Source organism: Pleurodeles waltl, chromosome 4_2, assembly GCF_031143425.1.
Source record: "Pleurodeles waltl isolate 20211129_DDA chromosome 4_2, aPleWal1.hap1.20221129, whole genome shotgun sequence".
In the NCBI taxonomy this organism is placed as follows: Eukaryota; Metazoa; Chordata; class Amphibia; order Caudata; family Salamandridae; genus Pleurodeles; species Pleurodeles waltl.
Genome location: NC_090443.1, coordinates 303,259,755 through 303,286,338, shown reverse-complemented (window position 1 = coordinate 303,286,338; position 26,584 = coordinate 303,259,755). Strand labels below are relative to the sequence as shown.

The 26,584-nt window shown below is 43.7% G+C and overlaps 1 protein-coding gene across 4 annotated transcripts in view; it reads left to right on the top strand.

Moving 5' to 3' along the window:
• RANGAP1 (Ran GTPase activating protein 1) overlaps positions 1 to 26,584 on the top strand; it is a 435,479-nt gene that overhangs the window by 176,614 nt on the left and 232,281 nt on the right. For all 4 annotated transcript variants that reach the window (XM_069231247.1, XM_069231244.1, XM_069231245.1 and 1 more), the window contains one exon: positions 17,054 to 17,240. In XM_069231247.1, the coding sequence (XP_069087348.1) occupies positions 17,054 to 17,240 (187 nt within the window). The remainder of the gene's footprint in view (positions 1 to 17,053; positions 17,241 to 26,584) is intronic.

Sequence of the window (26,584 nt, the reverse complement as noted above, 5' to 3'; positions counted from 1 at the left end):
ACTAGCTTTCTCTTCCATTAAAATACATCTTACGGCAATTTCAGCTTACCTGCAAATTACGCACTCAACTTCATTATTTAGGATACCAGTCATAAAAGCGTTTATGGAAGGCCTAAAGAGAATTATACCACCAAGAACACCACCAGTTCCTTCATGGAACCTCAACATTGTCTTAACACAACTCCTGGGTCCACCTTTTGAGCCCATGCACTCTTGTGAAATGCAATACTTAACGTGGAAAGTTGCATTTTTAATTGCCATCACATCTCTAAGAAGAGTGGGTGAGATTCAAGCATTTACCATTGAAGAACCATTTATTCAAATACACAAAAATAAAGTTGTTCTACGGACCAATCCTAAATTTTTACCAAAAGTAATCTCACCGTTCCACTTGAATCAAACGGTAGAATTACCAGTGTTCTTCCCACAGCCAGATTCTGTAGCTGAAAGAGCACTACATACATTAGACATCAAAAGAGCACTAATGTACTACATTGACAGAACAAAACTAATTCGAAAGACAAAACAACTATTTATCGCCTTTCAAAAACCTCATACAGGAAATCCTATTTCAAAACAAGGCATTGCTAGATGGATAGTTAAGTGCATTCAAACCTGCTATCTTAAAGCTAAAAGAGAACTGCCTATTACACCAAAGGCACACTCAACCAGAAAGAAAGGTGCTACCATGGCCTTTCTAGGAAATATTCCAATGAACGAAATATGTAAGGCAGCAACATGGTCTACGCCTCGTACATTTACCAAGCACTACTGTGTAGATGTGTTAACTGCACAACAAGCAACAGTAGGTCAAGCTGTACTAAGAACATTATTTCAAACTACTTCAACTCCTACAGGCTGAACCACCGCTTTTTGTGGAGATAACTGCTTATTAGTCTATGCACAGCATTTGTATCTGCAGCTACACATGCCATCGAACGGAAAATGTCACTTACCCAGTGTACATCTGTTCGTGGCATTAGTCACTGCAGATTCACATGCGCCCACCCGCCTCCCCGGGAGCCTGTAGCCGTTTAGAAGTAGATCTTAAACATTTGTACATTTGCAAATATATTACTTGAAACTTCATTATGTACATACGCATTCACTCCATTGCATGGGCACTATTACTAGCATACACAACTCCTACCTCACCCTCTGCGGGGAAAACAATCTAACATGGAGTCGACGCCCATGCGCAATGGAGTCAAAATGGGAGGAGTCCCTCGGTCTTGTGACTCGAAAAGACTTCTTCGAAGAAAAACAACTTGTAACACTCTGAGCCCAACACCAGATGGCGGGATGTGCACAGCATGTGAATCTGCAGCGACTAATGCCACGAACAGATGTACACTGGGTAAGTGACATTTTCCATATATGTGTATATATATATATATATATATATATATATATCAAAAATAAATAATACACTGTTCCAATCATATAAAACAGAAAGAAGTGACCGGGGTCCTAAATTCTAGGAGCAAGAGGCGGGGGGATGGGGGGGGTTGGGGAGGGGGCGGGGGGATGGGGGTGGGGGGGCAGGGGGGGTTGCCGGGGGGGCCTCTTTGCCGGAGATCTTTTTTTGTGGTGGTGCTGTGACCCCAAAAGTGATTAAAGTGTCAACGGAGATCAGAGAAGAATGTGGTTTAAAATTGACTCTCAAAACCGCCACTGAGACAGTAGATTTTATTAGACCAGATGGACGGTCAGGGCCAAGGTTAAAAAATAGAGTCAGAAGAGTGAAGGGGTGGTGCCCGTCAGACATTGCAGCGCCGGTCTGACGAGGAGAAGCGCCTATGATGAAGCATGACACCCTATGGGTGTGTGAGGCCTCTTGCTCCTAGAATTTAGGACCCCGGTCACTTCTTTCTGTTTTATATGATTGGAACAGTGTATTATTTATTTTTGATGTTTCCATTTGGAGGATATACACTGGACCATAATTCCTCCTGATCCCTCCCTTATTTTGATTATATATATATATATATATATATATATATATATATATGTGTATATATATGTGTGTATATATGTGTGTGTATATATGTGTGTATATATATATATGTATATGTATATATATATTTGTATATGTATATATGTGTGTATATGTGTATATATGTATATATGTGTATATATATATATGTATGTATATATGTGTGTATATATATGTGTGTATATATATGTGTGTTTATATATATGTGTGTATATATATGTGTGTATATATATATATATATATATATGTGTGTATATATATATATGTGTGTATATATATATGTATGTGTGTATATATGTATATGTATGTATGTATGTATATATGTTCGATGGCATGTGTAGCTGCAGATACACATGCTATGCACAGGTCCTGCCATCTAGTGTTGGGCTCGGAGTGTTACAAGTTGTTTTTCTTCGAAGAAGTCTTTTCGAGTTACAGGACCGAGTCACTCCTACTTTTCGGCTCTATTGCGCATGGGCATCGACTCCATCTTAGATTGTTTTCTTTCCGTCATCGGGTTCGGACGTTTCTTTTCACTCCAGTTTGAGTTGGAAAATATTACAAACTCTCTAAATTTGTCGGTATTGTTTTCGATCGAGTAACATCTATCATCGACACTCGGTACTGGCAGACACAGATCTCTACTTGCCCTTCGGGGCACCCGTGCCCAACTTGGGCCTGTTCGGCCCGACCAAAAGTCTTGTCTAAGCCTCATGGACCGGACGCCGATTAGATTCTGCCCTCGGTGCCACGGCAAGTATTCTTACACGGACCAACATCTAGTTTGTAACCTGTGCCTATCTCCAGACCACCGAGAGGGTACTTGCGAGGCCTGCAGATCCTTCCGCTCGAAAAAGACTCTGAGACCGAAGAGCGCGAAGGTTACAGATGGCGTCCAGAAGCACCGAACGCCTCGACGCAGAAGAGGAGGAGATGATCCACACCACAGTCTCTGTTCTGGGGTCCGAGTCCGACAATGACCGACCGATAACAGCGGGCCAGCACTTGAGTACGCTTGCCCCGACCCAATCCAAGCCCAAATACAAGGCCTCGGGGACGCCACTGCCAGAAGGCCATGGCTCCACCCATAAGAAAACTACTGGTGACCAAGCAACATCTTCGGCACCGAGAAAGGCCACAACAACAAAGCCTTCGGAGCCGAGGCACAGGCTCCGAAATTATCAAGCACCGACCCATTGAGTCGAAGCCCCGAAAGTCACTCTCGGAGCCGAGGCCAACAAGTACTTCAGGCCTTTCGATCTCAAAAAAGCCGGCTTCGGAGCCGGAAAAATACATACACAGAGGAGCATGGACTTTCCAAGAAATTAAAAGAAAGCCATAAATTTGCGGAAGAACTTCCGCAAATGGAGGATTTTGACGAGAAACAGGCCAGAATACAAATTCATAAAGACACTGGCAAAATCCTCACTGCATCTCCTCTAAAAACAGAGGAAACTGGCCTTTTCATGGACATTTGGACACTGATCAGCCACCGGCTAAAGTGCCAAAACCAAGACCAAGATCTCCGCCTCCTCAGTTTTCACCTCACCAGTCTCCCCTTCATTCTCCTCGCCTAACTGTCTCCACGCCTGCTACCCCCCACTGCACAGTCTCGATCACACTCTGTACAATCACCCCAGGATGACACTTACCCTTGGGACCTTTATGACAATCCCATTTCAGATAATAGTCCAGAGTGCTATCCATCAAAGCCATCACCCCCAGAGGATAGCACCTCATATACACAGGTTCTAGCCAGGGCAGCAGCATTTCACAACATACCCATGAACACAGAACCTCTTGAGGATGACTTTTTATTTAACACGTTGTCCTCAACTCAAGCCACCTACCAGAGTCTACCCATGCTTCCTGGCATGTTAAAACATGCACATCAAATCTTCCAGGAACCAGTTAAAGCAAGAGCTATTACTCCAAGGGTAGAAAAGAAATATAAGCCACCACCTTCAGACCCAGTTTTTATTACCCAACAGCTACCCCCAGATTCCGTTGTAGTCAGCGCAGCAAGGAAGAGGGCTAACTCCCAGTCCTCTGGGGACGCACCCCCTCCAGATAAGGAAAGCAAAAAATGTGATGCTGCCGGTAAAAGGGTGGCATCACCGGCAGCTAATCAATGGCGTATAGCCAATTCCCAAGCACTAATGGCCAGATACGACCGGTCCCACTGGGATGAGATAAAGGACATTATCCAGCATCTCCCCAAGGACCAACAGAAGAGAGCCCAGCAGGTGGTAGATGAGGGACACACAATTACCAGCAATCCGATCAGATCAGCGTTAGACTCCGCAGACACAGCCGCAAGAACTATTAATACGGCTGTCACCATTAGGCGTCACGCATGGCTTAGGTCGTCAGGCTTTAAACCTGAAATTCAGCATGCTGTTCTGAACATGCCTTTTAACGAACAACAACTATTTGGCACACAGGTTGAGACAGCCATTGACAAAATGAAAAAAGACGCCGACACTGTCAAAGCTATGGGGGCGCAGTATTCAGCTCAATAGAGAGGCTCATTTAAAAAAAGCCTCAATATAGGTGAGGCTTTAGACACCAACCATCTGAACCATCTACCTCCCAATCCAAACCCTCTTACCAGATACAATACCAAAGAGGGGGGTTTCAGGGAACCTACAGAGGACAATTTCTCAGATCTAGAGGACAATATCAGCCCACTGGTTACCCATCACAACAGACAATTGGGTCTTATCCATTATCCAACATGGTTACTGCATAGAGTTCACACAAACTCCTCCAGATATTCCCCCAAAACCACACAAACTCTCATCTCAACACATTTCAATGTTGCAGAGGTACAGGCACTATTACTCAAACAAGCCATAGAGCTTGTGCCACATCAAAAAGGAACAGGGGTTTACTCCCTGTATTTCCTCATTCCCCAAAAAGACAAAACATTGAGACCAATACTAGATCTCAGAACTCTCAATCTCTACATCCGATCAGAACACTTTCACATGGTAACACTACAGGATGTAGTCCCACTGTTGCAGCAGCAAGATTTTATCGCAACACTGGATCTAAAAGATGCGTATTTTCACATACCTATCCATCCAGCGCACAGAAAATATCTCAGATTTGTAATACAAGGAAAACATTACCAGTTCAAAGTGTTACCTTTCGGGATAACAACAACTCCCAGAGTATTTACAAAATGCCTTGCCGTAGTCGCAGCATACATAAGAAGACAACATATCCATGTCTTTCCATATCTCGACAACTGGCTAATAAAAGCCAACAGTCAAAAACAGTGCCAATATCATACACGTTATGCAATAAACACCCTACACACACTAGGGTTCGCAATAAAATACCAATAATCGCACCTACAACCAGAGCAAATTCAGCAGTATTTAGGAGCCACATTAAACACCCAAAGAGCACTTGCAAGCCCAAGTCCACAAAGGGTACAATCTTTCCACAACATATTGCCAATAATAGAGCCAAACCAACAGTACACAGTCAAATTTGTCATGAAACTGTTGGGTATGATGGCATCATGCATCGCCATTGTCCCAAACGCAAGATGAAACATACGGCCCTTACAACAGTGCCTTGCAAAACAATGGTCGCAGGCACATGGTCATCTTCAAGATCTAGTGTTGATAGACCGCCAAACACACATCTCGCTTCAGTTGTGGAATTCCACAAATTTAAACAAAGGGCGGCCATTTCAAGACCCTGTGCCTCATGCCATTATTACAACAGATGCATCAATGATTGGATGGGGAACACATCTCAACAATCACAACATTCAGGGACAAGGGGATACCAAACAAAAACAACTTCACATAAATCACTTAGAACTGCTAGCAGTATTCCTAGCACTAAAAGCTTTTCAACTTCTTCTTGTTCACGAACACATTCTCATCAAAACAGACAATATGACAACAATGTACTACTTGAACAAACAAGGAGGAACCCACTCATCACAACTTTGCCTTCTAGCACAAAACATTTGGCATTAGGCAATTCACAACAACATTCACCCTGTAGCTCAGTATATTCCAGGGATTCACAATCAATTAGCAGATGGCCTTAGCCGGGATGATCAGCAAACACACGAGTGGGAAATTCATCCCCAAGTGCTTCACAAATACTTTTGCCAGTGGGGAACACCAGGCATGGATCTATTCGCCACCAACTACAACGCAAAATGCCAAAGCCATCCAGGTACCCACACGCTCGATCCAAGGGCAATGCTCTATGGATCAACTGGTCAGGGATATTTGCTTATGCTTTTCTCCCTCTCCCACTCATTCCATTTCTGGTCAACAAACTGCGTCAAAACAGACTTATACTTATAGCACCAACGTGGGCACGTCAACCATGGTACACAACATTGTTAGACCTGTCACTAGTACCACACATCAAACTACCAAACAGGCTGGACCTGTTGACACAAAACAAACAACAAATCAGGCACCCCAATTCAGCAATACTCAATCTAGCAATCTGGCTCCTGAAATCTTAGAGTTTGGATATCTACACATTCCACCAGAATGTATGGAATTGATCAAACAAGCAAGAAAACCCACTACCAGGCAGTGGTATGCAAACAAATGGAAAAGGTTTGTTTTTTACTGCCAATCCAAACACACAACACCCCTTGCCGCATCCATACAGGACATTGTGGGTTATTTACTCCATCTACAGAAAGCATAATTTGCTTTTTCATCCTTTAAAATACATCTCACAGCTATTTCAGCTTATTTACAAAATATACAAAACAAGTCTTTATTTAGAGTGCCTGTCATCAAAGCCTTCATGGAGGGTCTAAAACGTATCATACCTCCAAGAACACCACCAGTACCTTCATGGAATCTTAATATTGTACTCACATGACTCATGGGTCCACCGTTTGAACCCATGCATTCGTGTCAAATTCAATTTCTAACATGGAAAGTAGAATTCCTCGTGGCAATCACTTCATTATGAAGAGTTAGTGAAATACAAGCATTCACTATTGAACAACCCTTTATACAAGTACACAAACATAAGGTTGTACTTCACACAAACCCAAAATTCCTACCTAAAGTCATCTCACCGTTACATTTAAATCAAACTGTGGAACTTCCAGTCTTCTTCCCACAGGCAGACTCAGTAGCAGAAAGAGCGCTCCATACATTAGATATTAAAAGAGCTTTAATGTATTACATTGACAGAACAAAATAATTCAGAAAGACTAAACAGATGTTTGTCGCATTCCAAAAACCCCATACTGGTAATCCTATCTCAAAACAAGGCATAGCCGGATGGATAGTAAAGTGCATCCAAACCTGTTACCTAAAGGCTAAAAGACAGCTATTAGTAACACCAAAAGAACATTCCACTAGGAAGAAAGGAGCAACAATGGCATTTCTAGGAAATATACCAATGACAGAAATCTATAAAGCAGCCACTTAGTCAACACCTCATACATTTACCAAGCATTACTGTGTAGATGTATTAGCAACACAACAAGCCACAGTAGGCCAGGCTGTACTAAGAACACTATTTCAAACAACTTCAACTCCTACAGGCTAGCCACCGTTTATTGGAGGAGAACTTCTTTGTAGTCTATGCATAGCATGTGTATCTGCAGCTACATATGCCATCGAACGGAAAATGTCACTTAGCCAGTGTACATCTGTTCGTGGCATGTTGCGCTGCAGATTCACATGCGCCCTCCCACCTCCCCGGGAGCCTATAGCCGTTCTAGTTGCATTTAAATTGTATATATGTAAATAAATATTCCTTTACCACAAACTATGTACATACATATCTACTCCAGTGCATGGACATCTTTAGTATCCTTATTCTACCACTCCTACCTCACCCTATGCGGGGAAAACAATCTAAGATGGAGTTGACGCCCATGCGCAACGGAGCCGAAAGGGAGGTGTCACTCGGTCCCGTGACTCGAAAATACTTCTTCGAATAAAAACAACTTGTAACACTCCGAGCCCAACACTAGATGGCAGGAACAGTGCACTGCATGTGAATCTGCAGCGCAACATGCCACGAACAGATGTACACTGGTTAAGTGACATTTTCCATATATATGCGTGTGTATATATATATATATATATATATATATATATATATATATATATATATATATATATATATATATATATGTTCGATGGCATATGTAGCTGCAGATACACATGCTGTGCATTATCCTGCCATCTAGAGTTGGGCTCTGAGTGTTACAAGTTGTTTTTCTTCGAAGAAGTCTTTTTGAGTCACAAGACCGAGGGACTCCTCCCTTTTGGCTCCATTGCGCATGGGCGTCGACTCCATCTTAGATTGTTTTCTTTCCGCCTTCGGGTTCGCTCCGTATTTCGGTTCGGAAAAGTTAGTTAGCTATCGGAAAATTCGACGTTATTGTTTGCGCTTGGTACCGGGTTAGTGCTAGCACATCGACACCGAAGAAAGAAGCGCTCCGGCGGCCCTTTGGGACTTCCACTCCTCGGCGAGGCCAGGTCGGCCCGACCGCGTCCATCTTCAAACCTCATGGACCTGACCCCCTTCCGCTTCTGCCCCAACTACCACGCAAAGTATCCTTATACAGACCAACACTTGGTCTGTAATCTGTGTTTGTCTCCCGAACACAAAGAGGATACTTGAGAGGCCTGTCGGGCATTTCGATCTAAGAAGACTCTGCGAGATGGAAGAGCTCGAAGACTCCAGATGGCGTCGACACCGCCGGGCACATCGACGTCGAAGAGGAGAGATTCTTCATTCGAGCGAGAGTGAGCAGCCGAAGACGCAGCAAACCGTGAGTAAACCAGCCCCGGCAAAAACTCACACCAAAATAATGAAGGTCAAGGGGACGCCACCGCCAACAGGCCATAGCTTAACCCGAAAATACAGTGACCAAACATCGGCACCGAAAAAGGCCTCCCAGCAGCCGAAGACATCCGACTCCGGTCGCGATACCAGCTCCGACCACACTCGGCACCCCGAAAGTCAAGGTTTCCTCAGAGCCGAAAAAGACTGTCAAAGATTTCGGTGCTGAAACATGCGGCCTCAGAGCCGAAACAAGGCTCCTATACAGAAGAACAAGGCCTTTCAACACAATTACAAGGTCACAGATTTGAACAAGAACTGGGCATGGGAGAGCCAGACCATACCCAGAGGAGGCTGCATATACAAAAAGACACGGAGAGAATCAGAACTCTTCCTCCAATAAAGATGAAGCGCAAGCTCTCATTTCAAGAAACGAAAATGCTCCTAAAAGCGAAAGTGGCTAAAGTAAAGACACCACCACGGTTCTCGCCACAGCAATCGCCATCACATTCGCCACATCTGTCCCCGGTAGCAACACCCCCAATGATGCAGTCACCTACACACACAGGAATGAGCCAAGATGACCCGGATGCATGGGATTTGTATGATGCACCGGTCTCAGACAATAGTCCTGATTGCTACCCGGCAAGGGCGTCACCACCTGAGGACAGCACTGCATACATGCAGGTGGTTTCAAGGGCAGCTACATTCCATAAAGTAGCATTGCATGCAGAGCCCATAGAGGACGACTTTTTGTTCAACACCCTGTCATCTACTCACAGCCAATACCAAAGCTTGCCAATGCTGCCAGGCATGTTAAAACACGCCAAACAGGTGTTTCAGGACCCAGTAAAAGGCAGAGCCATCACGCCTAGGGTGGAGAAGAAATATAAACCTCCCCCTACTGACCCTGTATATATCACACAACAGTTAACTCCTGATTCGGTGGTAGTAGGAGCAGCCCGGAAAAGGGCAAACTCCCAAACTTCTGGAGACGCACCACCGCCCGACAAGGAAAGTCGGAAATTCGATGCAGCAGGCAAGAGGGTGGCAGCACAGGCAGCCAATCAATGGCGAATTGCCAATTCTTAAGCTCTACTGGCACAATACGACAGGGCAAATTGGGATGAAATGCAACATCTCATTCAACACCTTCCCAAAGAGTTCCAGAAACGTGCCCAACAGGTTGTTGAGGAGGGCCAAACTATCTCTAACAACCAAATAAGGTCGGCTATGGTCTCAGCAGACACGGCGGCAAGGACAGTAAACACGGCGGTAACCATTCGGAGAAACGCATGGCTACGGACCTCCGGATTCAAGCCAGAAATTCAGCAGGCTGTGCTGAATATGCCTTTCAATGAACAACAATTATTTGGGCCAGAGGTGGATACGGCAATAGTAAAACTGAAAAAAGACACTGACGCAGCCAAAGCCATGGGCGCACTCTACTCCACACAGAACAGAGGCACTTTTAGGAAGCCACACTGTAGAGGGTGGTTTCGTGCCCAAACCACAGAGCCTTCCACCTCACAAGTCAGACCCACTTATCAGGGCCAGTATCAGAGAGGAGGGTTTTGAGGACAATATTGGGGTGGACAGTTCCCTAAAGCAAGAGGGAAATCCAGAGCCCCAAAACCCCACAAACTAAACAGTGACTTCAATGTCACAAACCCCCACCATGCAACACCAGTGGGGGGGAGACTTACAGAATATTACCACAACTGGGAACACATAACTACAGACGCGTGGGTCCTAGCCATTATCCAACATGGTTATTGCATAGAATTCCTACATTTGCCACCAGATGTGCCTCCAAGAGCACACAATATGTCCAAACAACACTTAGACCTGTTACAACTAGAAGTCCAAGCATTGTTACAAAAAGAAGCAATAGAACTAGTACCCAACCATCAAAAAGGAGCAGGTGTATACTCCCTGTATTTCCTAATTCCAAAGAAAGACAAAATACTGAGACCCATATTAGACCTCAGAACACTGAATCTTTACATCAAATCAGATCACTTTCACATGGTGACACTTCAAGACGTGATTCCCTTGCTCAAACAACAGGACTACATGTCAACATTAGATCTCAAGGATGCTTATTTCCACATACTCATACATCCTTCACACAGGAAATACTTAAGGTTTGTAATCCAAGGCGGACATTACCAATTCAAAGTGTTACCATTCGGCATAATAGCCCCAAGAGTATTCACAAAATGCCTTGCAGTAGTAGCCGCTCACATCAGGAGACAGCACATGCACGTATTCCCTTACTTAGACGATTGGTTAATAAAAACCAGCACTCAGCAACAGTGTCTTCTACACACAAAATACGTCATAGAAACCCTACACAAACTAGGGTTCTCTCTAAACTACCAAATATCACATCTACAACTGTGTCAAATACAACAATACTTAGGAGCGACGATCAACACACAAAAGGGGATTGCCACTCCAAGTCCACAAAGGGTACAAGCCTTCCAAAATGTAATATTGAACATGTACCCAAAGCAACACTATCAAGTGAGGTTTGTAATGAAACTCCTAGGCATGATGTCTTCATGCATAGCTGTTGTCCCAAACGCAATACTACACATGCGGCCCTTACAACAGTGCCTAGCAACACAATGGACACAAGCACAGGGTCAACTTCAAGATCTAGTGTTGATAGACTGCCAAACCCACTTCTCGCTTAAATGGTGGAATCCTATAAATTTAAACCAAGGGCGGCCATTCCAAGACCCAGTGCCTCAATACGTGATCACAACAGATGCTTCCATGATGGGGTGGGGAGCACACCTCAACCAGCACAGTATACAGGGACAATGGGACGTTCAAATAAGGCAACTGCATATAAATCATTTAGAACTGTTAGTGTTTCTAGCATTGATAGCATTTCAACCTCTAATAGCCCACAAACACATTCTTGTCAAAACAGACAACATGACAACAATGTATTACCTAAACAAACAAGGAGGGACACACTCATCACAACTATGTCTCTTAGCACAAAAGATTTGGCATTGGGCGATTCACAATCACATTCGCCTAATAGCACAGTACATCCCAGGGATTCAAAACCAGTTGGCTGACAATCTCAGTCGAGATCACCAACAAACACCAGAAATAGACCTATTCGCAACAAAAGAAAACGCAAAATGCCAAAACTTCGCGTCCAGGTATCCACACCCTCAGTCCAAGGGCAATGCGTTATGGATGAGTTGGTCAGGGATATTTGCTTACGCTTTTCCCCCTCTTCCACTCCTTCCTTATCTAGTAAACAAATTGAGTCAAAACAAACTCCAACTAATACTAATAGCACCAACCTGGGCCCGTCAGCCATGGTATACAACACTACTGGACCTGTCAGTAGTACCCCATATCAAACTACCAAACAGACCAGATCTATTAACTCAACACAAACAACAGATCAGACACCCGAATCCAGCATCGCTCAATCTAGCAATCTGGCTCCTGAAGTCTTAGAATTTAGACATTTAGACCTTACACAAGAATGTATGGAGGTCATTAAACAAGCTAGAAAACCTACTACAAGACATTGTTAGGCAAACAAATGGAAAAGATTTGTTTATTTCTGCCATTATAATCAAATTCAACCACTACATGCTTCCACCAAAAACATTGTAGGCTACTTATTACACTTACAAAAATCTAAACTAGCATTTTCTTCTATTAAAATACATCTCACAGCAATATCTGCCGATTACACATTCAACATCACTCTTTAGAATCCCAGTCATCAAAGCATTTATGGAGGGTTTAATAAGAATCATACCCCCGAGAACACCACCGGTTCACTTGTGGAACCTCAATATTGTATTAAAGCGACTCATGGGTCCACCATTTGAACCCATGCACTCTTGTGAGATGCAATACTTAACCTGGACAGTAGCCTTCCTAATAACTATCACATCTCTTAGAAGAGTAAGGGAAATACAAGCATTTACTATACAAGAACCCTTTATACAAATACATAAACGTAAAGTGGTTCTCAGTACAAATCCCAAATTCTTACCAAAAGTTATATCACCGTTCCACCTAAACCAAACAGTGGAACTCCCAGTCTTTTTTCCACAACCAGACTCAGTAGCTGAAAGAGCCTTACATATGTTAGACATTAAAAGAGCACTAATGTATTACATTGATAGAACAAAACAGTTTCGCAAAACAAAACAATTGTTTGTAGCCTTCCAAAAACCTCATGCAGGAAATCCAATATCCAAACAAGGCATTGCCAGATGGATAGTGAAATGTATTCAGACCTGCTATATTAAAGCAAAAAGAGACCTACCTATTATGCCAAAGGCGCACTCCACTAGGAAGAAAGGTGCCACAATGGCTTTTCTAGGAAATATACCTATGACAGAAATCTGTAAGGCAGCCACATGGTCTACGCCTCATACATTCACAAAACATTACTGTGTAGATTTGTTAACAACACAACAAGCCACAGTAGGACAGGCTGTATTACGAACATTATTTCAGACAACTTCAACTCCTACAGGGTAAGCCACCGCTTTTGGGGAGATAACTGCTTACTAGTCTATGCACAGCATGTGTATCTGCAGCTACACATGCCATTGAACGGAAAATGTCACTTACCCAGTGTACATCTGTTCGTGGCATGGGACGCTGCAGATTCACATGCGCCCTCCCGCCTCCCCGGGAGACTGTAGCCGTTGTAAGTTGATGAAACTTGTACATTTGTAAATATATGCTATTTTTATACACATTATGTACATACATACTTACTCCATTGCATGGGCACCTTTACTATATACACAACTCCTACCTCACCCTCTGCGGGGAAAACAATCTAAGATGGAGTCGACGCCCATGCGCAATGGAGCCGAAAGGGAGGAGTCCCTTTGTCTCGTGACTCGAAAAGACTTCTTCGAAGAAAAACAACTTGTAAGACTCCGAGCCCAACACTAGATTTCAGGATAATGCACAGCATGTGAATCTGCAGCGTCCCGTGCCACGAACAGATGTACACTGGGTAAGTGACATTTTCCATATATATATATATATATATATATATATAATATGTATATGTATGTATATGTGTGTATATATATATATATATATATGTGTGTGTGTGTGTGCGCTCGTTATGTGCTCTGGTATCCATACCTGCTCAATGTCGTAGCTCGTTTGCTTCACTAAAATATCCTGTCATAGCAATGTACTTTAAGCAATTGGCTGGTCGTGGTGCAAGCTATCTTCAAATAAATGAGAATATGGTCTTGATGTGGTTCGTACTAGAGAAATATCTTGATTAATTTTTCACTGTCTTTTTAGACTAGTTCAGTTTTTTTTGTCCGTCCATTGTGTTTTAAAGGTACAATGCCCTTGTGTAATCAATCAGCTTTCTTCTTAATTGAGCGATGTGTCTGCATGTTTTATTTCCTATAAGGAAATTATGATGTAGATGTGTACGTAGATTGCATTTTGTCTTTATGTGGAATTTAGTCGTACATTTGGAAGCCCATTGTACAAGGGTTAGCATACAAAGAGTAGTGCCGCTTGCAGGGTTTTATTCAACCTGGTTTACTCCAGTTGACAAAACATGCTCTTAACATGAACATTTACTGTGCGACTGCAAGTTTTGAAGCATTATGCATAGCTTTCCTCAAACATGTTGAAAAATTGGAATGCAACAACTATGACCTCCACACCATGACACCAAGTCTAGCTGTGCTTAGGCTAGCCAGGCTTTGCAGTGAAGTTGACAGTGTCTATTACTGTCATCCTAATTCAGTGCCTAATTTGTAAAAGAATGTGACAGGCCCAGAGTTTTGCTCTGAGACCTATGACCAGGTTTTTCAAATGTAGGGATGCGGAATACCATAGCTGCTTCTCTTGATTCTCCAGTGTTGGATCTTTCATAGATTCACATGCTTGAATATTTCCCCTTTGTCGAAGTGGCAGTCCCACAATAACATAATAGAGCAGTATGTATCGTTACCATAGACCATAATGGCAAATAAGTCACTTTAATAGCTCGTCTGTACCCTCTTTAAAAAAAAGGACCAAACTTGAACTATTACTAGTCAAGTTACTGCACCCTGTAGAATACTCCCAAGAGAGGCTGAATCCTTCAGATTTTCTATCAAATGTGTAAAGGGAGTCCCCCCTGAGCTTTCTCAATTTTTTTTCTTCTCTAGAGGCTGAGATTTATCCTGACAACTGTCATGTCTGAGACTTCAAAGAAAGGCTTCCTCAGTTACTGCAAAAGCTATGTAAGAAAAAGGCTGCTTGTGGATGACCCACAAAAAAGACTGTCTTAATTGCCTCTACCCCCAACACAAGGTAAAGTAGTGCAAAACATGTCCCACTTCCTTCATCCAAGGCCTTGAAGGACAGAGAGGGAAGGCTGTGGCTGAGACTACAGAAGGCTAAAACTCAAAGATCCACCAATTCTGAGGACACCTGCATGCGGACACAGAAAAGAGCAAGATCCTCTGACCATGGGCATCTGAATAGAGCAGAAAGTTTTAAAAACTCTTCACAAGGAAGATCTGAGGAAAGGGAAAAATTGTACCGCCACAGAGGAGACCCCTTCTCAAACCAGCATTCCCATCTCTGAAAACTAGGGAACATCAGCAGACTTTGTCTACTGAACCATCGATGAGGAGGAATATGACTCCTCTGAAAACCCTATCGACATCAGTATTGTTGGCAAGACTATTGTCTGCAAAGACAGCAGCCTTCGACGAGGATCCTTTCATCCACAAAGACACAATCAACCTTGACATTTACTGCTGACAACACCGACTAACAGAGTTGTCAGTATTTCTTCAAGCTGTGCTGGCATTCACAGGGCCGACTATCATCTCCATTGTGACTTTGTCAGCGACAGCTTCAACGGGACTATCGACGTTGATCGAAATGACAAAGGTACAAGTACAGCTCCAACACCTAAGTTAACCTTTGCTTCCAAGGTTTCACCTTTTTCACGCCACTCACCTATTAGGTCTGGCGGAGTCGGATGACGATGGGCCTTTTGCGGCAGCACACAGCTCATCTGAACTCCAGGTCAAGTGCTGGGATGACGACGAGATGGAAGAAGAGCAATTTTACCATCATTATGCGAATTATGAGCTGTATCACTAGGGAAACATCCTAATCAACTAGGTCCTAAACAATTACTTGCCTAAACCACTACTGCTAAACAACTAAAAAGTCTCTACAACGAATACTGAACAACTACTGTCTAAAGAACGATTTTGCCTGAATAACGATTGCCTGAACAACGTATTTTAATGTAAGTCTTTCTTTTTTTTAATGGATTTTGTTGTTCAGAATTTATATATATATATATATATTCTAAACAACTAATAAACCATAAAAAAAGAAAAACTTACCTTAAAATTCGGTGTTCAGGCAATCGTTATTTAGTGAAAATCGTTGTTTAGACAGTAGTTGTTCAGTACTTCGTTGTAGAGACTTTTTAGTTGTTTAGCAGAAATGGTTAAGGCAAGTAGTTGTTTAGGACCTAATTGTTCCACCACATATTCATATCACTATCATACTGAACCACAACCCAGGCATTACGTTTTATAGGTGCTCATGTTTTTCTTCTAGGATTTGCAGGCTTGCAGGAAAAGGTTCACTGAACCTCCGCACAGCAGTCAGTAATAGCACCTCAACCTGCCTCTCCTGCTACTTTGTCGCATTCCTCCACCTATCCCGCCCAGTATGACACCCGCATCCTACATAGTGGTGCCACCAACAGGGATACCCATCATCATCAGATGAAAGAGAGGGTGGCGAGATCCTGGAACCTTATCCTCTTTCATTCTGCCTTTCTTATTTTTCTCTTATTCTGGATGAAGAAAAATGACTGCTGCTGGACCCCACCTGCTTACATTAAGCAATAACATATTGTTTTTCTAACAGGTTGTCTTTCTGAAGTATAGGGCTACAAACCAGGAAATCTAGTTTACCTCCCGATACCATGCCCTTCTAGATTTTTATTGCACTGTGATCAGCCCTCACGATTTTTATTAGGACAATATTTTTGTGTGACACTCTCTTAGAAGGTGGCAGGCATTCCAGTGTAAAACTGTCTACATTTCCACCTTTTTTAAATATATAGCTGCTGGAATCTAGTGTCATTTGTGCATGGTCTTGTCACTGATTGCTTAGGAATTTAATTAGATGATGCTTTGTAGTGGGTCAGTAACTGCTCTTAATTCATATGTCTTCTGTTCTTTGCAGTGATGATGAGGGTGATGATGACGATGATGAGGATGATGACGATGTTGAGGAGGAGGAGGAGGAGGATGAAAATGAGGAAGATGACGACTTAGATGATAATGATGATGACGATGACGACGATGACTTGGATGATGAGGATAGAGAAGATCAGCCCGTGTCACCCCCCAAGAAGATTTTAGAGTCTCATGTAGGTGGTTCGGTGAACATGGCATCCAGCACGGACATTGACAGATAGGATATGCATTGCTGCATTTCGCAAGCCACCAAATATTTGGGGGAGGGATGGACGGGGTTTAAAGGCATACTGCACACTTAAGTGGTGAGTGGATTCTTGTTTGTGCCTCTGCCTGCTGAGAAGTGGCTTTGGAGGAATGTGCAGTACGTTTTAGATATTTAAAAGAGGTGCTGCTTCCACTGTTCTCCGTGGGTTTGCTTGACTGCTGTCTGGAGTTAAAGCAGCTGGGGTCATTTGTATCAAATGAAAACAGAACATGTTTGAATTCCGTGCTTGTAAATGAAGCCAGGTGCTTCTGAGCATAACCTATCAGCCTCGTATGTGCTGACACTCAATTTAATGGATGTGTTTTTATTCCCTTGCTTTTTAGTTAGTGGAATCCCATAAAACCCCTTGAATCTATGCATGCCAAATGTTATCCTTACCCTCTGTGCACTTGAAAGCATATCCTGTGTTTCAGAGTTACTTCCTTTGGATATACGCCTAGTCTGTAATGGTTACGTTAAAGGACATTGCAGTGGTCAGTTTATTTAATGCACCCTAAACATCTAGCTTATATTTGCCCCCTCACTGTACATTGCTCCCTGTGGCATGCTCTCCGATCTGAAGCCGAAATCTCCTACTTTCGTGAGTTGAACCGCAGTGTTACCAAGTAATTGAGGCATGCCCTAAATCGTAAAAGTATTCCTGTTGTCTACTGCCCAAATACACTAGTGCCATGTTCAGCTGTAGAATTAAGCATAATGCGACACAAAATGATTTAAATAAGCATTGCAAGAAATGTAGTCTTAAGGCAAGATGTTTCACAAGTAACAAAATATCATAAAAAATAAAATACTTCTCCTTTAATCTGGGTGCTTGATAATGCACCTATCCAGTCTTGCACCGTATTGGAAGGTGTTAGTGATCTCTTCTGTGTGTGTGGGTGGAAGGTTTGGGGGTGGGTGGGGTGCGGAGAAACCTTCCTTCTTTTGGCTGCACCCCTCACTCCCAGTGCATACAAACTGACCCACGCTCTACCTCTGCCCGTTATTGTAGCTGATAGTCTCATGGCCCCTTCCATACCTGAATTGTTCTCCAAACGCCTTCGCTGCCTGTCTTGTGGTTTAACTCATGTTTTTGATAACATCTCATCTTGCGTTCTAGTTTTTTTCAATATCACAGTGAGAACTCTGCATTTCACAGCAGCAAATGTGCACCGCGGTTCCATTTCCATGCACTAGGTTTCCTTTCTCAGAATCTTTACCTAATAATGATTGCAGTGTCATTATTCTAGCCTCATAGCCCGCTGTAGCGGGCTATACCGGCAATTTTCTGTTCGGGTCGTTAACAAGGGCTTGGACCTTTTAATGGCAGATATAGCCCAGCTACTGCGGGCTATAGGGCTATTAGAACATTCTGTCCCTGGAGGGCAGAATGTTCTAATAAATTAAAACCAATGCCTTGCGTATCCTGGGGGAATTGAAATCACTCTGGCTCCGTAAAGTCTTTGTTCAGAGCTGTTGCTGTTAGACAAACATTGAAATGTTGGAGCTCCAGGCTTTTACCAGCCATTAGATGTCCAGAGTACTCCATTGTCTTCGAGGGAGTGCTTAACATTCCAATGTTATAATATATATGGAGAGATCTGACACTCTGGGGTCTTCTTCAGGCTACAGCATTTCATGCTTAACAGATGCTTACTGAAAATGAGGTGGGATAACTTAACTTCCTCCTTTTTTTTTTTTTAAAGGAATATTCGCTACAAAAAAACAAATGGTCATTGAAAGGTACTTGAACTTTTTCATGTTGTAAAGACATGCTTTTAAATACTTCCGACACAAGAACCTAAAACAATGAATAATGCATGTTTAGGGCATTATTTAAATTCACTCACTCTAGGTATTCCAGTTTGGCAGGGACCTGGGCTACAGGACTAACTTGTTTGAAGCAGAGGAGAGATATATTTCTCCGAGGGCAATTAATTCTTGCCCAGTTGCAAGCTAATTGATTCTATAAACAGGCTTCCAGTGCTACATAGAAAAGGCTTGAGCTATCAAATTGGGTTTGAGGATTCTCATTGATTTATGTTTAAGATTTTGAGTGTGGAAAAATTAATTTGCAGGGGTCGAGTTTTCCAAGTGTTGCCAGTTTTGGCCCATTGTCAAAACCTTCACTGTCCTGACTCTTGTTTTATGGTGGCAGTGCTTAATTTGTAAATAAAAATGTGCCGGTGCCCAAAGCCCTACTCTTAAATACGCTGCAGCTGCAATTAAATGTGCGAACACGGAATACTGTGGGAGCGTAATCCTGGAGCCATCTGGGCCCTCTTTAATCCACATAGAGCCACTCCCTGCCCCTTCAGCTCACTCCTGCAGCTTTCTGCTTACTCCCATTGGGACGCTTTTTCGTTTTTCTCTTCCTCAGTCTTTCCCATACGCATATTTTACGTGCAATAAATGCTTGAGGCATAAAAATAAGCGCCAGCCCTCAAACATAAGTGCAGGTGCTCTGCACCAGAAACAACAAGCACAAATTAAGCACTGCATGGTGGTTGTTTTTTAATCTAAGCAGATGCACTGAAATATCATGGTTTCCTAATTATTTTTAGAATTGGTGTGGTACCAAAATGTTTCCCTGCAGAAGACCCACCACAGGACCCCAGGTAGACATTGTTGGACTGCAGGGGCCTGTATTGTTATTAATAGAAGGCTTTCTTTTCCCAGTAAACTCTAGTAGTTGTGTTTGTGTATATATTTCTTATATGTGCCAGCATTATTGTTACTAAGAAATTAGGTGGGATATTTTTTGTCAGAGTGCCAGGGTGCTTTTGAAGGCTTTTTACAGGAAAAGGGCGTTCCCATAAAAGTGACAGCTTGCCAGGGTTCTGAGACCGATTCTTGCCCTAGCAGAGAGTTAACCCATACTGTAATTTGATAACCAGAAAGAAGGCCTCAAGTGCAAAAGACTCCATATATTCCCTTGTGGGAGATGGGTATCTCATGTTGGTCCTCTTGTTAAACCCCACTTCTTTGCCAGCTAAAAATGTGTCCAATTTGTAGAGTTCCAGGCATGCTGTTAAGATGTGACTTCCCAAATAAAGCTTGTTTTGGTAAATGTTGTTTCTGTCAAGTTACTCTTGCACAGGCACAGATTTGGGTATAACCCATGAGGGCTGAAGCTCTGTATCTTCTTGGGTCGGATGGGGATATATATTGGTAGTGTGAGTGGCTGTAGATAACTATGCCTAGCATATTCCTGCCTTCCATCGTTTGACTTTTACATTATCAAGTTGTTTTCTTCAAAATAGTCTCTCGAGTCACAAAATATGCTGTGACTCTTCCTCTCAGTTTATATTGCGGATGGCTATTTACTGCATACTTTTTTCTGCCAACGGGTTTGAATGTTTTAATAGGCTTCAAATTAGCCGCGTTCTCCATGTGCCCTTTAGTGTTTTAGTGTACCTTTAAGGTCTGGATCCTTCGAGTTCTGTTATCAGCTCTGTTTTCATAAGAAAGCCTTCATGCCTCGATGACTGCAGTTGTTAAGTAACACCTTCTTAGGCTTAGCCTCCTTTCGAGGTTTACACACTTTCAGACTTCCTGTTGCCCAAAAATGCATCACGGTAGGTGGAACTAAACATTGTTCATATATTGTCCTCAATGCCATGTGGAATATCTGTGGATTGCAGTCTGTCTCGCTCCTGACCACGACACCACCACTGTCTCCTCATGCCTCACCTTTCTGGTCAAAGAAGACACCCCAGTATCTTACAGAACAATCCTGGGTATACAGGAGAATGCAGCAAAAGGACTTGTCTGATACCCCAGACATCTTCGGGGAGGAAGATCTGCTCTCCACCAAACAGGATGATACCGGACCCTTGGGGTTCACCTTCACCCAACAGCCTCCCTGCAGCCACCATTGCTCTGCGAATCCAAAGACAACCAGCCAGGCTACATGGATCTGGCCCTGACGTTTGGACCTCTGGTCACAACCAGCTGAGAGTTGCAAGTATATTGCGACTTAGTCTTGCCTCATGCCGATGCAGAGCAACACTCCTTCATGAGTCTGGCATTGAGCCCCGAGAATGACAATTGATGCAAGTCCATCCACGGTTCACCGTCGCATTCCGCTATTGTTTACACTGATAGAAGCCTTCAGATGCTAGCAATTCTCCAACCAAGATTGGAGCTGAAGGAGGCATCAGCCTAAGGCTGTTGACAAAGCCCTCTACTGCACCAAAAGCCACCCCTGCTTTGAAACCTTCATTGGTGACCAATCCATGTACAGCACCAAAGCCTTGCTCAATCCCGAAACTCACTTGGTCATCAAAACTACGATCCACTCCAAAACCTCATCATGGTCCAAATAAAAAGGAAGGGTACAAGCCAATAACAGCCACAGAGGAGGACATTGAGATCCCCCTCTTGCAGAGGTTCCAACAAGAGTTGTTCATTAGGCAACAGCACCTCTTTATTCACCTGCTCAGGGGCACGATCTCTACCAAGTTGTTTGTACAGTTGGAGCCTATCCCTCGCAAGAGGAAACTTACTTTCAAGGAAGTGCCTTCCTGCATGCATTCTTCCCCAGAACCTGCACCTAAGAAACAGAGATGCAGCCCTCCAGTCATATCCCTCTTCCACACACTTCTATCCACCCCGCCCCATCATCACAATATCCTGCCCCTCCACCACTGCTTTAGCCAGATTCTCCAGAGGTTATTTTCCTACTCGGGCCCTCCACAGGGAAGAGCCTATAGACCATTTGACTCCCTATATCCAGCTACTAGGAGATAGGCTTAATGATAATCCATGGGACGATTACATCTTAGTTCCCCGGTGACCCTGACCTAGACCCACTATCCTGTCAGAGCTTCACTTCCTAATGATACATCTGACTATCTTGAGGTTATTCAGTGTACAGCTGCATAGCATAAAGTGGATATGCATTTAATACAAAAGGATGATTCACTTATGGAGAGAGACTGTCCGAGTGCTCATTCCGCTTCTTACCTATGCTTAAATGGATGGTAGTCTGCACATGAGCACTCCATAGAACCCTTCAATGCCAGAGTAGTTGCTCCCAGAGTGGAAACACGTTAAAACCCTTCCCCAGTGACCCTGTGTGTATTAGAGGACAAGTCCACCCACATTTTCTAGTGCCCCACACGGCTCACAAGCCTGCCTTCACCCAAACAACTGGCTGTGCGCTTCCTCTAGATGAGGAGAGTAAAAAGATATACACTGTGGGCAAGAGGTTGGTGGTGGGAGCAGCTGCCCATTGGCGCATAACCAATTTGGTTGCTCTCCTGTTTAGGTAAGAAAGACCACAGTAGGAGGGGAACAGTTTTGGAACACAGGAATGAGAGTGGCGGAAGGCAAATAGTCAGCTATGCCAGCATTCATTGTATGTTGAATGCTGCTGATGCAGCCTCCAGGGGCATTATTACAAGTTTTATACCTGAATGCTGCATCTGGCTCTGTATCTCTGGGTCCAAACCTGAGGTTCTGCATCATCTCATCAATTTACTGTTTGACAGGGAGCACCTTTTCAGGCCACAGGTTGGTTGAGATGATCAAATATCAAACAAGATATTACCACAGCCAAATCTATTGGCTCTCTCCAAGCTGCAATATTTAGTGGCTCCTTTCAATAACTCCAACCCATGAGACAGAGCCAAAAGCACTCGCCCTGAGCAGCCCTGTGCATACTAGAGGCACCAGGAGGCTTGCCGTTATCAAGCCAGCGGGGTACAGTAGGTGATCCTGTATAAGGAACAATCGTGGTAGAGGCAAAGAAGACTCAAACAAGGCAGTGATAGCGGTGCACCTTCGTTGGGAGAAAATCCACATCTTTCACTAGCTTAACAATGTGCTAATTAAGAGCAGCAGTAGGCTGCAATGTCTTGCACAAACACAAGTTGAATTATCCTTTCTTCTGGCAATGGGCAACAAGTCCCTCTTGAAGCCCCTTCAAAAACAGCCCTTTCTCTGTTTCATCCTATGTACGGTCACAGGCAAAGCATACCTCAACAAGCAAATGGTCTCAGTTCTCTTGTAGTGGATTTCCATTTATAGTCATAAGCTCTGAATAGTCTCACCCATGTGCGAGGACCGTGGAGCTCTTCTTTGCGATATATCCTCGTAAGCAGAGTTGTTCGCCTTTCTTCGGTGAGGCCTGCAGATTCACTTTGAGAAAATCATTATGCAGCCTGTAAAAGCAGGCTACAGTAACCAAATTCTTCATCTTTAATTTAAAAGAGAGACAAGGAGATTACGTGTACATAATTTGATGGTGTATTAATAAAAGAAAAACAGCATAAATATTTCACAAACCCTTTTATGTGGTGATCGGGAAATGAAGAAAGCCAGGACAGTATAGCCCCATAGGCTGCCACTATATGAGTGAAAAAAATAGGCTGTGCCTTTAAGAAGCCAGAGACCACCAGGATCCCATCATGCTGAGCAGGTGACACTTGATCCAATTCTTTCTTCTGGCTCCTGCTGACAGGATCCTGGAGCACTGAGCTCAAACTTTTTAAAGGTTGTTTTTCTCCACAAAATCATCACAGATGTAGTTCTGAACTGATTCATTTGACAAGTAGGCACCAACATAGATCAAGGCACTCATTGGTTTTCATTTCTCCCTTGCATCTTCTTCATTTTTGTGACTGAAAAGTACATGTATTTTTTTTTTTTTAGTCAAACAAAATGCCATCCTTGTTTGACAAGTGCCCCACAGAGAATAATAAATCTTCTTTTCTCTAGCTCTACTCCGTTTGGAAGTCATACAGATGAAATGGCTAGAATGAAGGTGGAGACAGACACTCTAAAGGCAGTCGGCCTAGAGAGGTCCAGGGAGCAAAGAAAATCTTTCCAACCTTACCAACATCGTACCTATTCACAGGATTCAAACCCCTTATTGATATCAGAGCGTCAACAAAGCGGTACTCAACAACAACAGCAATGATGACTGTACAAGTCATACTAGAGAAAGTCTAGTGGCAACCTACCTAGCAGCCTGTCCAAAGAGGCAAACATCCATCTGGGTCAAAACTGTGAATCTTCACTTCCTCTTTTTCCGTTACCTGCTCTTATAGGGGAAAGCATCCAACATTACTTAAGAGTAGCAAAACATCAATCAAGACGCCTGGGTTATGAATATTGTTCTCAATGGATACTGTCTCAGATTCACCATCCGTCCACCGTCCATTCTGCCAAGACCATTCAGATCCCAAATCTTTTTCAAGCGGAGGTAACAATCCTCTTACGGAAGCAGGCGATGGAGCCCATTCCATCCTCCCATTGAGGAACTGAAATCTATTCAATACTTTCTTGCAAAAAGAAAGAAAAGAACCAATTCAGACCCATTCTCGACCTCAAATCAGCTAACAGATGGATTTGGCGGGAAGGGTTCTGAATGCGGTCTTTACACCAAATTTTTCCTCAATTACAACAAGGAGATTGGCTTTGTTCCTTTACTTTTACCTGTGCATACCAGTTGCCAGAAAGCACTGCAAGTTCTTGGTTTGTAGTAGGTTAAGATCACTACTAGTACAAAGTCCTTCCGTTTGGTCTCATGTCAGCACCCAGAAAATTCTCTAAGTGCATGGCAGTAGTGGCTGCCCATCTCAGGAAAAACAAAATTTGTCCAACCCTGCCTAGACGATTGGCTGTTCAAGGTGTCCATGTCTCAAGAAGCTCAGCTTCATTTCCACTGGTCTTGCAGTCTCCTCAAAAGGTTAGGCTTACAAGTAAACCTCAGGAAGTCAAATTCTGTCCGAGTTCAGACATTGTTCTACCTGGGAGCAACCATCGACACATTACAGGCAATAGTGTATCCTTCGGAGGAGAGACATTTTTCAATCCTTCTGAAATGTCACTATATCATGACAGCTTCCTGTCCAATGGTGGGAACAGTATCTTCTCTCCTAGGCTCGATGGCATCTTGCATCTTCATCACACGAACGCTCGTCTTCACATGTGACCTTTGCAGGAATGTCTTGAAGACCAGTGGGACCAGCTGACGGCCAGTTAAGAGGACAGGATAGCACTATCTCTTCATGCAAAGATATCCCTGAAATAGTTGTGCTCCCTGTAGGAACGTCACTTTGACATGGTTACTCCCACCTTTTGCCAATCAGTGTGCTTAGACTGTTTTCACTGGGATCCTGCTAACCTTGACCCCAGTGTTTGTGCTCTCTCCCTCTAAATTTGGTTGCCTAGGACTCCTTCACACTCCCCAATTGGCATACTGGTACCCCCTTATGAGTCCCTAGTATATGGTAATTGGGTACACAGGGCATTGGGCATCAGGGGTTCCCCATAAGCTTCAGCATGTATTGTGCCACCCATTAGAGCCCATGCAAAATGTCTGTAGGCCTTCCTTTGCAGCTTGCATGCACCTTTCCACTACAGGTCAATGCTCCAGGTCACTGTAAGTCACCCCTATGGTAGGCCCTCCAAGCCCAGAGGGCAGGGTGCAGGTCCCTGTGTGTGAGGGCACCCCTGCATGAGCAGAGGTGACCCTACGAACTCCAGTTTCATTACACTGGACCTCGTAATGCGGGGAAGCCATTTTACCTGTGTACTGGACACTGATCACTCACTACCTGTGCCCAGCTACATAATGGTAACTCTGAACCTGTGCGTGTTTTGTATCAAAAATGTTGAGATCATGCCCCAATACTGATGCCAGTATTGGTTGTATGATTCCATGAACTCTGGGGGCTCCTTAGCAGACCCCCACTATTGCACCTACCAGTCTTCTGGGTTTTTCTGGGTGGCCCGTGCTGCTGCCATACCTCAGACAGGTTTCTACCCTCCTGCTGCTTGACTAGCTGAGGCAGGGAAGGCAGAACAAATGATTTCCTGTGGGAGAGTGAGGTAACACCCTCTTCCTTGGAAATGGGTGTTACACGGCTTGGGAGGGGTAGCATCCCCAAGCCACTGGTTTGCTTTGAAGGGCACATTTGGTGCCCTCCTTGCATAAACATGTTTGCACCAGTCCAGGGGCCCCCAGTCCCTACTCTGGCATGAAACTGGACAAAGGAAAGGGGAGTGACCACTTCCCTGTCCATCACCACCCCAGGGGTGGTGCCCAGGGCTCCTTCAGGTGGCCACAGGATTCTGCCATCTTGAAACCAAGATGTGCAGAAGCCCCTGGGAGCATTTGAGTGGGCAGGTGACGTCAGAGACCGCTCCTGATAAGTGGTCACTTTGCAAGGTGACCAAACCCACTTTTAGGGCTATTTAGGGACTCCCTTGCGGGTGGGTCCCAAGATGCGATGTGCAAGACTCCCCAGGATTCTTTTG